We start from the raw sequence: 15,974 nt of genomic DNA on the forward strand, positions 1-15,974 counted from the left end.
TTTTTTATTCATATTGCATTCTATATAATGGCAATGTTATTATATTTTTAATCTAACTTCTTTTTCATATTGTTTAAAAGTTATAAAATTGAAGCAGGGTATATTCATACATGCAAACCAGTTTATTTAATTGTGACCAGCTAGCCTAATCCACTGTGAAGTGCTCTTAAAAAAATAAAACATAATAAAAATTAACATTACATTATACAGCTTTGAAATCTAACTTTTAAGTAAAAAAATAATATTTTTACCTAGTACACATTTTGAATTAATGTCATAATGAAGGTTGCTTCTATTTCCGGATTCAGAAATATGAGTTTTGCTCGTAATGACCTTATTCAACAGCAAACATTTGTGACATCTAATAATTAGTTCTGATGCTAACTCTTCATATATCTCAGTCTCCAGAAATTGTAGCGATAATACTTCTTTACATGAGATGTACCACAGTTGTTCACCTAAACATTTCAATTCAACGATACGTCGGTCCATGCATAATCTCTGGAACCTCTGGAACACTTTCTTCAGCATTCTCAATATTTTCTTTCACTGGATTTTTTGTTCTTTTATACCCATTCTTCTGTTGCGCAAGTCTTTTCTTATATTGTTTTTTAGTAGCGATTTTTCCTTTCCATCGATACATTTTTTGTGCGATAATTGCGGTTGAATAACAAGCTTTTCAAATTAACCTCCAATATAGCTTAATTTGATTTGTGTAAGTATATGCGTGTGTCAAAACAGGCCTCCCAACCTCTTGGATTGTACAGTGTTGTCACGTTTAGCTGCGTAGCTTATTAATATATTTACAGCAAATATCATTATAATAAAAATACAATTTTCATGTTTATACAATATATTTAATTTATATTATTAAATATAACTGAAATTACGAGTTTAAAGCAATTACTTTATTTTATAATTTTTCACAGATTTAATTTTTTTAAGTTGAATTCAGGGCAAATTCACTGTCAAAAATTATTTTGCCGAGATTTTGTTTAAGAAAAAAATAGTAGTAACAGTTATTTACAGTCACTAAATCTACGTTTTTTACATTTTATTAGATTTGTCGTAACTTATTTGTATACATTTTTTTGTCTTTGGATCTCTAGAGAATTAATATCGGTGTTTTTTAAGATTTCCATGACTTTTGGCTGGACCTGTCCCTATATCTTAGCTGTATAAGTTTTTCTAAAGAATTACCATTTAGCAAATTAGAAACATTAAAAAAATATGCCTAACTATTATAAATCATAAGTTGGTAATGCAATCAAATAAAAAGAAAGAAAAATATTTATAGATATTTTATGCATATAAAAATCCACAATTTTTAAATTTATGAAATATTACTTTTTCTTCTTGTTATTATTTATACCGTGTATTTATATATATGCAATGTGTTATATATTATTTAATATTTATTTTTTTGAAAAATTAGTTTTTAAACATATTATTGTTTTTCATACTTTCACATTTTTATTCTGTTTTAGAGGTTTCAAAAAACTACATTTCTCTTAAGTAGTTACTATTAATTTTCTAATAGAAATGTGCAAACGAAGTTTTTACCACGGAAACCAAATATATCTCGTAATAGTTTTTTTATTCGAAGAAATATGGTGATTGTATAATGTTTCTAAAGTCACTTTGCAAATCGTATACCGCAATAATATGTTAATGAGTTCTCTTGTGCTTAAAGAAGCTGTCTTAATTCTCTGCGTGACTAATTATTATCTTTCTCTTGCAAATGCACGCTCTTGCACTACGTATTGATAATAAACTAATTAAAGAAATAAACGTTCCGCGAACCATATTTCTTATTTTTACTTATATTTTTATAATCGTCGAATTTAAAATATTTAGAGTGTGATTATTAAACATTTAAGGGGTTACACCTTTTGGATGCTTGAAAATGAGGTTACTTTTCGGAATTTTTTTCAACAAAAATGTGATAAAAGCAATATAAAATTGATTAAATACATTAGATAGATTGTACTCTAAACTATAAAAAACAACTTATATTTTTCAAATATTATTTATTAATTTGTGCTAATTATAATATTCTCCTATAATAAATTCTCAAACAAGTTTTCTTCCTCTTTCTCTTCAAGCCCCTCTGGTTTGCACATCTCCGAGCAGGGTTATCTGAAATCAAGTTACTAAAAAGATTTATATTTAGAATACTTAATTGTGTTTATACCTACCTACTGGTAACCATTTTTAAAAATTTGAAAAAATGTACAATTTATATAAATTAAAAAAAAATTTAACCAAAATTCCCGTAATTTTTTGTTAATTAAAAAAATGTTTTTTTTTTCTCCAAAAAAAGCCTTATAGGAAAGGGCATTCATTACAAGTATTTTGGTTTATTATAGAAGTGATCAGTTTTCGAGTTATAATGCAAATCAGTTCGAGAAACAATGGTTTCGAGAAAAACCACGTTAAAAGTTTTGAGAAATATAGATTTATATATTAAATGTAGACATATTTTATTCGACAATACCTGCACCATATATTGGGCTTTCCTCTTCTGTTGTTGGATCAACGGAAGCCAATTGTTGTCCGCATTGTATTCTCCCTTCTTTTAACACGTTGTACGCTTGTTTCTCATCAAAACATAAACGGATTTTGTCTCCTTTCTCGCACCTATATTTTACGTATTCGATGGTTAATCCCGTACGGACGCAATTTCTTTTTTAAAACGAGAAGAAGTATTCCTTAATGCTTTTCGGTCAATTTTTCTTACTTCAACTCTAATGATCTCTGATAAGCAATTGACTAAGACTTGAATACTAACAATAAGACCTAATTGATATTCTCCCTTTACAATTCTTGTCTTAGAAACAAGAAAAAAGAAAGAGAAAGAAAACTGATAAAGAATAACAAAAGTTAAGGGATCCTTTGTTGTCCATGTGCTCGAATATTTCCATTTGCTACCTGAATGAGACCTCGATTAAAAGAAGCTGTAACTCGAAAAATACTGCAAATTTTCAAACAGAACGTTTTACATATTATTTCTAAAACTATATAAACGTTAATTTGAAACAAAAAAATAAATTTTTGATGATATGATCTGGGTGGTCTAACCCCTTAAACTGACAATGAGACGTAGTGCTTCAATCGCTGCTGCGCATAGACGACGCTGACGACGCTGACGCATTGCGAAAGACGGGTTCGTAAATCGGCCGTGTCATAATACGTCACTAAAACGTAGGTCGCTTAACGTCGCTTTTCTTGTCAACCACCCGCAAAGTGCAACAAAAATCGGTTATTACGTCTCTCGGCCCGTGCCACGCCTCCAATATTAATATTTATGACACGGCCGGGTACTTTCGAGAATCGAACGATCGTACGATTCTCGCGAATAACAACGCCGCGTGGTGGTCTCCCGTCCACTTATCGCACGCGGAGGGGGCGCGCGATTATCAACATGTTTTTAATTCCCAGTGCGTTCGCGCGCGTGCGAGCGAGCTTGTGTATACCCTGACGCAATTTTTCCTCCCCTTTCCCATGATTATGCGTCCGATATCTCCTTCTCGTAAATCATCAACTTGTCCCCATCTCTTCTTCCCTTCCTCTTTTCGTCAAAGACGATCGGCAAGCGGCTCGATTGGGAAAAAGAGTAGAGACGCTGGTTCTTAGCGGTCGCGTTTCTGCCTTCCTCTCTCTCTCTCTCTCTCTCTCTCTCTCTCTCTCTCTCTCTCTCTCTCTCTCTCTCTCTCTCCCTCTCTCTCTCTCTCTCTCTCTCTCTCTCTCTCTCTCTCTCTCTCTCTCTCTCTCTCTCTCTCTCTCTCTCTCTCTCTCTCTCTCTCTCTCTCTCTCTCTCCCCTCCCTCCCTCTCTCCCTCTCCTCCCTCCCTCCTCTCCCTCTCTCCCCCTCCCTCTATCTATTTGTCCATCTTCTCTTTCTCTCTCGTATACGCCTTGCTGATAAATAAAATATTAACCGACGTTTAATTCGAGCACGCTGTATTTGTGATCGGACGATTGAATCAGTAATCAGTGAGCGAGCGAGGAAGCGAGTGAACGAACAAACGTTCCATCTGAGTAAACGCGCTCGTTTTTCCACTCGTGAATACTCAACCACCGTCGGCCTCCGTGTGGGTATGTGCGCGATTCGTTCAAATTAGTGTGCAATTTCAGATACCGAGAGTGAGCCCCGCTTTTCCAATTTTTGATTGTTCTTTCCACATTTTTTATCGTCCCTTGAGACACGTTGCAAGCGACGACTTAACGTAAAGGGTATTGTCTGTTGGCTATTTATTCCGTTGCTTAAACCCGAGATTGAACGACGCTCGCATCGGGAAGAGAAAGAAAAAAAAGAAACTACAAGAACAGGACAAACGTTCACGTAGAATGAGCTGTGCGGATACTCGAAACAGCGCGAACAAACAGCAAGGATCGTGTGTTCTTTATTGAGTCAATCTCTTTTTCTCTACATTGGATAGATATTCCGCTCAACATGGTTCACCTGCGGCGCAAGGTAAGTTAACCCACTTCTCCAGTTGTATTCATCCTTCGATCAAAGCTGCTATCCTGAAAATTGCTCGAAAAATCGAAAATTCAATCGGCAATTTTATGCCCCTCCACGAGAAAATTTGAGACCTCTCGAAGATCGGAAGAACGGAACTGCAGGTGCCGGAGATTCAAATTTAATCCACTCGAGTTAGTACGATTATATCAAATCGCACTTTATCTATAATAGAATAAAATAAACAAGAAACCGGCGAGAAAAATCGCCGAGAAACTTCAAGAACCTTCCAAAACGGGAAATAATTTTAGACCTGTTAGATCCGTTGCTCTTTTCCTTGTGCCGTTTGCGAGTTGGATTTCGTTGGAACCGGCTGAAAAATGTAGTTCCAGCAGAATCATGCGACAATCGATCATTGATTTGCGTACTTCAAACGCGATAATAAAAAGCTGCGCTATGGACAATTGCGGACATTTACATTTTGTTATTATATTTTAAACACGCGTATTTAAAACAAATATTTAAAATGTATTTTCTGAGGAGAATTTAAAATATAGATTTTAAGATAAAAATATATTATAAAAATATATTATTATAAGTATTTTTAATATATTTAGATATACAATGTTGTAGTAATTTATTTCTTAAAGTTTGTTAGATTTTGTAATACAAAAAATATAGGAACACGTTTTTTGTTTGCGACAGGCAAATCAAAAGATGAACGCGAAATGTTAAACTTAATAGAAAATTGCGTCATTCGAACGGTTAGAAATTTCACATCTGACGTAACTAATTGCATGTATGTGGATATTTAAATATTGAAAAGATAAGCAAAAATATTGCACACTGGTTGAAAATGTAATGAATTGTAATTGAACTTTTCTTTAAAAAAATAGAATTTTTCAAAGATAAAATCCGAATTATCATTTTATACTTATCCGGATTATTCTAGTACATTATACAATATCTCATTAATTGATACGATAATTTAGTTATTCCATGTAGATAATCCGGGAGGGTTCCGTTTGCCTACATTCCCGATTGCCAACAGTTCAATTTGTCCACAATATTTTGCTGATAGCTTTGTTTGCCGACATTCCCAATTGCCTATACAAAGCGATTGCCTACAAGCATTATTGCGCACATGTAATAATTAAAAATACGAATGTGCGTTTGCGCACATGGCTTTATTATGCACAAACACATTGCACATATGACTTTAAGCGGGGAGCACAGACTTTTGCATAACGCATAATGCATAAGTATAAGAAAATGGATTGTTCTATTTCCTTATGCACATATATATGAACCAATCAATTTTCTTATGCATTATGCGTTATGTAAAAGTTTGTGTTTCGACCTTTATTGCACACATGGCCATATTGCATAAAATAAGACACATAAAATAAGAAAATCATGTTAACACTTTGCACACACGACTATGTTGCGCACATACATTTTGCACACATGACTTAATTGCGCATATACACATTGCACACATAACATTACTGTGCACATACACATATTGCACATATGACTTTATTGCGTACATACATGGATTTCCACGTAAAGCGAGGTCTACTCCACCCCATCCCACCCCTGCTTATAGGGGCGAAACGAGGTCTATCATTGTACAGTTCGGGTTTTCTACTTACCACGAAGCGAGGTCCACCCCACACTTCCATTTACATTTATGATAGATTCGAGATCAAACGTGTATTCAACTTAAGAATATTGGCGTCAATATTGCTTATTGATGGTATCTATTGGTCGTGGAATTTTTTAAGTATTTTTCCGTATTCTTCGCTAAAAATACCTTCAAAAATAACTTTAACATTATGACGCCATAGTTATGGGAATCTTGTCCATAAAACTAGAGCAATAACATTATGTGTGCAATGTGTATATGTGCAATAAAGTCAGGTATGCAAAGTATATGTGCGCAACAAAGTCGTGTGTGCAAAGTGTTAATATAATTTTCTTATTTTGTATATCTTATTTTATGCAATATGGCCATATGCGCAATCTACATGTGCAATGTGTTTGTGCATAATAAGGCCATGTGTGCAAACGTAAGTTCGTATTTTTAATTATTATATATGCACAATAATGCTTGTAAGCAATAAGAAATATTGGCAAATAAAGTTGTTAGCAATCGAGAATGTAGGCAAGAGGAGCACCTCTTAATAGTCCAATATAATACTAAGATGCCTTAAAAACATTCTAAAAATATTGTAGAATATTGTATGAAGCAGAAAAATGGTTTTATAACGTTAAAACGTCTCGTATCTATTCAAAAAGCATTTACAAATTATCCTATATAAATAGATCTTACATTTTATCTCAGATCAATTTTAAACGTGCATATGTTATCAATAATATGTCTTTTCTTTTTTTAATTTTAATATTTTCAGGGATAAGATCTTCAATTACCGGTAAATTTACGATATATTAAGGTGCATTACATGCAACAATATGCTCAGTCAGATGATACAATATTATGTAAAAATACTTGAAAATATTCAAACTAAATTGGCGTAAGCCTAACTAAATTTATAATGAATTAATGTTTATGTAATATTAAGATATGACGGAAGATTACATTCTCACGCGACGTCAAACGTGCGTCTCTTCGAACGAGTTTTATTTGCTAATTTATAATTTTAATTCAACCAAAGTATATTTAAATACGAAAGTAGTTCATTTAACTACATTTCTTATATCATTTATACTTACAATTAAAAAAATATAACATATAGGTATACTACTACATATTTATATTGCAATTATATATACTACTACATCTATATATATAAGTACCGGACGTCTGTCTGTTTGTCTGTTTGTCTGACTGCGAACTACTCATTCGTTAGTGGATCGACTTTTTATCAAGGGTACATGAAATAGGGGTAGAATTTCCCGGGAAGTGCGATAAAGTGTATAGTTTTTCGTTGCCGATTTTCTGGAAACCGGTTTTTTTAATTTTTCCAATTTTTCGGGAAATAATTGACCGAATCTCAAAAAATTGTGTATGAAGTAGGGGTAGAATTTCCCGGGAAATGCCATAAAGTGTATAGTTTTTTGTTACCGATTTTCTGGAAACCGGTATCAGAAATTTTTACAATTTTTCGGGAAATAATTGACCGAATCTTAAAGATTTATAGATCAAACAGGGATAGAATTTTCCGGGGAGTACTATAAAGTGTATAATTTTTTGTTACCGATTTTTTTGGAAGCCGGTACCAAAATTTTTTAAATTTTTGGGGAATTAATTGACCGAATCTCAAAGAATTGTATATGAAGTAGGGGTAGAATTTCTTGGGAAATGCTATAAATTGTATAATTTTTTGTTACCGATTTTTTTGGAAACCGGTTCAGAAATTTTTCCAATTTTTCGGTTCAAAAATTTTATTAATTTTTTGAGGATGGGTTTAATTGTCACTGGAAACCAGTTCGTCTTCTGTCTGTCTGTCTGTCTGACCGCGAACTACTCATTTGTTAGTGGACCGAATTTTTACCAAAAGTGTATGAAAGAGGAGTAGAATTTTTCGGGGAGTGCCATGATGTGTATAGTTTTTTGTTACCGATTTTCTGGAAACCGGTTCCTCACAGAGGAAACTTTGTTTTCATAAATTTCGTATATGAACCTTTTATTGCGTATAAAGTTGGATCTAATCAACCACATTTAAATGAATTATTTATGAAATAGGGGTAGAGAAACCAAAGAAAAGATTGGTTTTGAGTTTTTGATGCTAATATGTTCAGATGTATAATTTTTCGTTACCGATCTTTTTGGAAACCGGTATCCGAAATTTTTCAAATTTTTCGGGAATTAACCAGTCACTTCAATTCGCGACTGTCGCGAGCGATTAAGACCGGTTTTTGGAAACCGGTTACGAAATTTATCAAATTTCTCGGAAAATAACAAGTAGTTCGCGGTCAGACAGACAGACATACAGACGTCAGGTACTTATATATATAGATAGAGGTAGAAAGAACTAAAGAATGTAATAGAATTAGAAAAATTGCTAATAGTAGTGGTTTACAATTTCTGTTAAAAAAATATATACGTAATTGCTCCAATTTCCGCAAACTTTAAAATATTAAGCTGAATTTTTTTATGGATAATTTTTTTAATGAATAATTTTTTGTTACCGATTTTTAAAAACCGGTTTGGAAATTATAAAAATTTTGAGAAATAATAAGTAGGTATTAATTGACCGATTTTTTTGAAACCAGTGCCAAAATTTTTAAAATTTTTGGAGGATAAGTTTAATTTTTTATTAATGGATCGATTTTCTTGAAACCGGTGCCAAAATTTTTCTAATTTTTTGTTGATGATTTTGATGAAATTGGTACCAAAAGATTACTAATTTTATAGAGATGGCTATTATGGGATTGAAAATTGGGTTTTATGGGGTTCTATTGGTGCTCCTAATTAATGAGAGAGTTTGGGGAGAGGGGAATAGATTTTGAGCCCGCGCTTCGCGCGGGCTCAAAATCTAGTAATATATATTTATATGCATTTATATATTACTACATAATACATACTATTACATAATTATAATATAAAAATATATTATGATTATATTGTAATATATATTTATATATACAATTATAATTAATATTTATATCATTAAGAATAATTATTTATAATTTATAATAATTTATAATATAATAAATTATATTTGTATATTTATATAAAATACAGAGGTACATATATATATATACATATACAATCTATAAATTGCATTTATGCACACAAGTCAATATTTTTAAAAATTTGACACACTATGGCTTTTACCCCTGCATGTATAAACTTGAGTTTTGAGGAAAGAAAATGGAAAACGACAAAGTGTAAAAGATCCCTTTTAATTAAAAGTAAAATGAATAGAGTAATTAATATTTGTGCAAACGTCAATAGATCGTTTGATTTGAATTTAATCAACTCATGTTTGTTCGTTAGCGCATGATTTCCGATGAGTGACATTGAATGCAATGTATAGATTTTATGTGCACATTGATCTATAATTATACACTAAATTATATCTACATATCAAATACTATATATCTAATATATACATATCTCTAACCAATTCATCGAGCGTCACGTAAAAAATATATTTGTTGCTTTTATAATCATTTTGCATATATTGATATATGGTTCCTTGTTTTTTATTGCATAATACCGAATACGCTAGTAGTAAGATAGAGCGACATAATATTTCAACGAAAAATAGATAGATCGACATATTTCAACGAAACATGCGACGTTCAACCTGCAATCTATGCATAGATATCCCAGATATCTGGGATATCTATGCATAGATTGCAGGTTGAACGTCGCATGTTTCGTTGAAATATGTCGATCTATCTATTTTTCGTTGAAATATTATGTAGTATTGCATATGCAATACTACAATCTTTTTAAATAGGGTAACGGAGGGTAGCCCCGGACAGTGGGTATAAGCCCCGAACATTATTAAAATTCAAGTATACCGCATATCTATGGCCATTGTTTAAACATTCTAATATGCCCTTCTGCGTATCTCGACATATACCCATGCAGACATATATTTAAACAATGGCCATAGATACGCGGTATACTTGAATTTCAATAATGTCCGGAGCTATCCACTGTCCGGGGCTACCCCCCATAAGAAAAATTTTTCTTTTCTTGAAAAGCGAAAATCCATTTAAAAAACTTTTGATTCTTGTCCATGATGTATACGAGCTTGTAATATAAATCTCGCCGTCGCAAAGTTTAATCAGTAAGACACATACACAATGCTTTAACTTATTTTATACTTCTTGAAAAATATTAAAAAACTCATATTTCGCTTGTAACACTAGTCGAATGATCAAACAAATATGTAGCGCCTAGTTGATATTTGTGTCGATGAACATACAGAATTGCAATCGTGCGTTTCTCTTATCGACGTATTTTTTTAACTGGTAATCTAATTTCATAACAGCTTTTGCTTTTTTTACTTTTTCCTTCAAAATGCATATCTGTTCAAAGTATAACGAAGGCATAACATTTTTTATAGTCTTACTTCTACTTTCTACAGTCTTACTTCTAATTCTACGAATAATTAAATAATGAAGACATGGCATATCTTAAATAAAAGGTCATCAAGAATTTTAAATTTCTCTTGAAAAGATACGCATTCTTTATTATATGTATACAGAAATAAGTGTGTACATGTTCTTATTTTAGATTTTATCCTTTGGAAATCTGATTAATCAGCTACAGCAGAGCGTTAGATGGAGCTCTTCTTTGAAAACTAAAGACAAGAACTCTATACAACCGCAACGTTTCTTTAAGGTATGTACTTGTCACGATAGCAATGATATAGTAGTTAAATCTAATAAATATAAAAGTAAAAGTATAATTTAATTTACAGTACGCAGATTTGTCTGTCCGTCTCGCTGGTCCAGAACAGTTAAATCCTAAGCCCGACGTTAATAAGCTTTCATTTGGAAAATATTTCACTGATCACATGCTCAAGATACATTATTACGAAGGCATGAATGGTTGGCAGGCACCAGAAATTATGCCCTTCGAAAACATAGTCCTTCATCCAGCTGCGAAAGTACTTCATTACGCTGTAGAGGTATACATAATATTTTATATTTTGGAAGTTACGTAAAATAGGCTTAAGAAAATTGATTTATATTTAGTGATCTATCTCTTATTCTTTTATTACATTATTATATCTCGAAGAGACTTTGCAAAAAAATATTGCTTATCTAATTAAAAATAAATATCTATTTCTGCTTTGTTGTTATATCTAATTATGTATGTATGATTTTTAGTATTTATAATGTCAATGGTTTTTGTATCTCATTAATTTAGGATAATTAGAATAGAATTATTTACTAAGATGTGTATCTAAGCGAAGCTGATAAATTTTCTTTTATCAGATTAAATTCCTATAAAGAAATTCTTGAAATATCCTCCATATCAAAAATATTCAAGCAAATCAAGAACTTGAAGTGTATTTTACTATCATCTGTTATTCATATTAAATTCAAGATGTACATGTAACATGTTTAAAACTATAGGATATCCAAAGATTGTTACACTTGTACGTATACTAATTGTTACGGAGGAAATTTCTTGCTGCGCTTTAATTTAACAGTAATAATATATATATGAATATTTCCTCAGTTGTTTGAAGGTATGAAAGCTTATAGAGGTGTTGATGGCAAAATAAGATTGTTTAGACCAGAACTAAATATGGAGAGAATGAATAATTCAGCAATAAGAGTGGGTCTGCCTCCTTTCAGAGGGGAAGAATTAATTAAGTGTATTTGTAGATTGATTAGTATAGATCAAGAATGGGTTCCACATTCTACCGCCTCTAGTCTTTACATTCGTCCCACGCTTATAGGCATCGACGTAAGTATCGTTTTATCATTGTAAGTGTCAATATCACTCGTGTGTCAATGTGTCATCGAGTAGCGCCCTGTTAATATTTATATCGTTAAAATTTGCATTGTAACAATACTTTACAATAAATTATGCAATTGCATGGCCGTTTGTGGATCAAGTTACAAACATAATCAGTGAGAAACTCATATTACTTATGTCACGGACGTCATCAAGACTGTTGTATACGCGCGCGAGAATAATCGTTATATTTCTCAATACCTAATGATAATACTTGATAAACGGAATCAGAGTCTTTTGTTGGCGCGCGGTCACATGTTGCATATAAGATGCATGCCCCTGCAATCATGTTATTTGGACGTAGTCTGACTTATCATTCAAGAACTTTTTCTCTTCTTTTCTCGGTTTTTCCGACAAATTTGATATAGCAAAAATTGGACGTCTTTCATGAATATCATATATCGTCGTATCAGTTCTTATCATATCAATACGTAATTTTAAAAAGCCCATTTATTTTCTATTATATTCTTTAATTTTTTACCGTTTACTTTTATAATTTTTTTAAGTAACATATTACTTGCGTTTTTTAAATCTTTTCAACAATACGCGTTAATCACGACACGTAAAACTTTTTTATTCAACTTTAACGTTTTGACTTCCTGCCTGCAAGATAAGTGTTGCTAAGAGTATTTATTAGACTTACAATTAGTGATAACAGCATTCAGACAGAAATTTTTCCTTCTTTCGTAATCGATTTTCGTGACCTTCTTGAAATGGTCGCATGATGACTATTTCTGATATTGACTCTGAAAAACTGATGAAAATCTGATGCAATAAACTTTTGAATTTGTATTATAATATAACATAACGATATGTATACAACTACATATTTATTTTAAATATTCAAAAATATATGTTGCAACTAATGTGATACCTATCTTAAGTGATGCTTTAACAAACATGTTTTGAACACATATAGATAAAAAATTTGCTTTGATATTACAAAAGAGAACGTAAAAACACACATAAATTTAAACTATTAACAATTAATGCAATATAAAATGTCTTTCTAAGTGATAATACGTTTTAAAATTTTAATAGAAATTTTTTTATCCTTTTCAAAATCTGATTTAACTCATTTTACTTGTCCCTATATAGCCTACGCTTGGAGTCGTAGCCTCGGATTCAGCTTTATTGTATGTAATCCTATCTCCCGTCGGCTCTTACTTTAAACCTACAGATGTGCAAGTCGGGGTTTCCCTGCTTGCAGATCCTAGATATACGAGAGCATGGCCTGGCGGTTGCGGTAATGCTAAAGTAGGCAGTAATTACGGACCTACGATTCAAGTTCAACAGGAGGCTACCGAAAAAGGTTTACAGCAAGTACTGTGGTTATACGGCGAAAACAATGAACTCACAGAAATTGGCGCTATGAACGTCTTTGTTGTTTGCATAAATGATAATGGAGGTAAAAAGTATTTCCTGGTGAATTTTGTATTATAAAATATTTTATATCATACGTGCGTGGAAAGCTCGCCTTCGGCTCGTGCGTCCACTCCGCACTCGTGTCCAATTCTCAACTTCCCGCACTTGTTACACAGATAACTATATAAAAATCATCATAAAGAAAAGAGGCTTGACCTGATTTAACGACCCAGTTTAGTGACCCGATTATTATTCTTGTTATTTTCCGCAGAAAGAGAATTACTTACACCACCCCTAAACGGCTTAATTTTACCCGGAATTGTGAGAAAGTCGCTTCTAACTATATCTAGACAATGGAATCAATTTCAAGTTACGGAGAGAATTATTACGATGAAAGAGATCATACAGTTACTTTCAGAGAACAGGGTAAGATTTACATATGCAACTTTCCATTTTCTCTCTTTTTCCCATTTATCGCATTGGCTATTATTATAATTTCTTTGTTTTAGCTGTTGGAAATATTCGGAGCAGGAACAGCATGCGCAATTAGTCCCGTATCTTATATTGATTTCCAAGGTCAAGGGTTACATATACCGACAACGGAACAACCCGAACCAATTTATCAAATGCTCAAGAAATATTTACTAGATATTCAATACGGTGTTATACCCGAACATCCATGGAGTTTAGTCATCGAGTAAAAAAATTATATATACATATATATATATATATATATATATATATATAATATTATATATATTTTATATTATATTATATATATTTAAAAAGTCATATACATATTTGTATATACACATATATGACTCTTTTAATGACTTATGTGGAACGAGTTAAATTAATATTTATTTATACTTGTGATTACTCCTTGTGAAGAAAGTATACATAAGTATGTAAAGTTTACTGTGTAAAATACTTTTTTAGAGACCGTGCTATGTTTAGAAACTTTTCGTTTCACATACTATTGTAGGTAGCTTTTTCTCTCTAATATAATCATTCATTATACATAAATTTTATACATAATGCTGACGACTATATATATAATATACTTGTATACAGGGTGTCCGAAAAATCGCCTACTCCACTTCGGGAGGTGATTCGGGACCCAAAAACAAGCAAAAAAGTTCATACAAACATAGGTCCAGAAATAAGCCGTTTCCGAGTTATAGCCACTTTTATGTTCAAAAATCGTAATTTAGAATCCGCTTGGCATCCCTCTTTCTTAATTATTTCTTATTAAAAATTTTTATTTTTAAATATTTTTAATTTTTTTAATTTTAATTTTTTTATTTTTTTTTTCAATTTTTTAATATTTGTAAATACGATTACATTATTTTTAAAAGAAATCAGTTGTTTTCACGGCTACTTGAAATCAGTTGTTTTCACGCCTATTCAAAATCAGTAAGTAAATCACGGCTTTTCAATAAGTTTCAAATTATTATTTAACAACACCTTACTTTTAGATTGTATCTAATCTTTCCGTATTCATCAATGGATCGTTTAAGTTTTAATGAATTAGCTGATATTTAAAAATAAAAATTTTTAATTTAGGAAATAATTAATAAAGAGGGATGTCAAGCGGATTCTAAATTACGATTTTTGAACATAAAAGTGGCTATAACTCAGAAACGGCTCATTTCCGGACCTATGTTTGTATGAACTTTTTTGCTTGTTTTTGGGTCCCGAATCACCTCCCGAAGTGGAGTAGGCGATTTTTCGGACACCCTGTATATGTCGGAACATATATTTATATATAAACTTAGACGCATCTATTGTTGTACATATTTTTAGTGTACATTTTATACATATATGTAAATTGTATTATATATGTTAGTAAACATATGTTTCTAGATTTTGTAAAAACGCCTGTTTTTAATAATAATAATAAAGGATTGTATAAAACTTATTTATTTATGTGTCGCAATTATGTAAAATCGTCCTTGAAATAGAGATCTCTTTTATCCTTGCTTTCTTTGCTTTCAAAATTACTGAATATATCTAAAGAAGATCGTCATTATTTAACATATCTTTTTTTCTTGACGTAATCTCATCGGATGTTTTATGATGTAAACACTCAATGTGATTCTATGTGTCGTAATACTGACATTTTGTAATAATACAAATGTGTATCGTGCGATATAGATGCATATCAAATAACAAATATGTTTTGAATCTTGTTCGTCATGATAAAGAAACGGAATTTTGTTAGTCGTTTCTAATTACGTTGCTCGAGTCAACGATCGACTTAACCCCAATGACAATATCATTATTCGGTATTGTCACTTATTATATGATGGCATTTACACAGATGATTGATGAACAGTTATTTATCATAATCTTTATCATCAGTTTATCATCTTTATCTTCATCGTCTATTGGTTCGATCCTCAAAGTGCCACGCCTAAAAAAGGTATGTTTTGACAAGCGCGTATAACAATTAGAGTGAATACACAAGCACTGTAAATTTCTTATATCAAATTTTTACTGTCAATGACCGTTTCGATGATTTTCGTTTTCTTATCGACACAAAAGTGTCAGCGATTTGATTAGTCTTGGAACAAAGTAATTTCTCTTGTTTTAATAGTGTTGTTGATGAAATGCAGAGTCTAGCTGCGCTGTCTCGCTGGAATGAGCGTTGCGGCGCCTTTATTGATCTTGTCGTAAAAACACTTAT

At 31.8% G+C, this 15,974-nt stretch overlaps 1 protein-coding gene across 1 annotated transcript; it reads left to right on the forward strand.

The window, feature by feature from the left end:
- Positions 1-3,956: 3,956 nt before the first annotated feature.
- Positions 3,957-15,206, forward strand: Bcat (Branched chain amino acid transaminase). Its single transcript, XM_071780872.1, has 7 exons — positions 3,957-4,476; positions 10,685-10,792; positions 10,872-11,081; positions 11,639-11,869; positions 13,019-13,328; positions 13,557-13,711; positions 13,795-15,206. Exons 1-7 carry the CDS (start codon positions 4,456-4,458, stop codon positions 13,984-13,986), a joined length of 1,227 nt encoding a protein of 408 aa, XP_071636973.1. The 5' UTR covers positions 3,957-4,455; the 3' UTR covers positions 13,987-15,206.
- The last annotated feature ends 768 nt before the right edge of the window (positions 15,207-15,974 follow it).

Source organism: Temnothorax longispinosus, chromosome 6, assembly GCF_030848805.1.
Source record: "Temnothorax longispinosus isolate EJ_2023e chromosome 6, Tlon_JGU_v1, whole genome shotgun sequence".
Taxonomy (NCBI): Eukaryota; Metazoa; Arthropoda; class Insecta; order Hymenoptera; family Formicidae; genus Temnothorax; species Temnothorax longispinosus.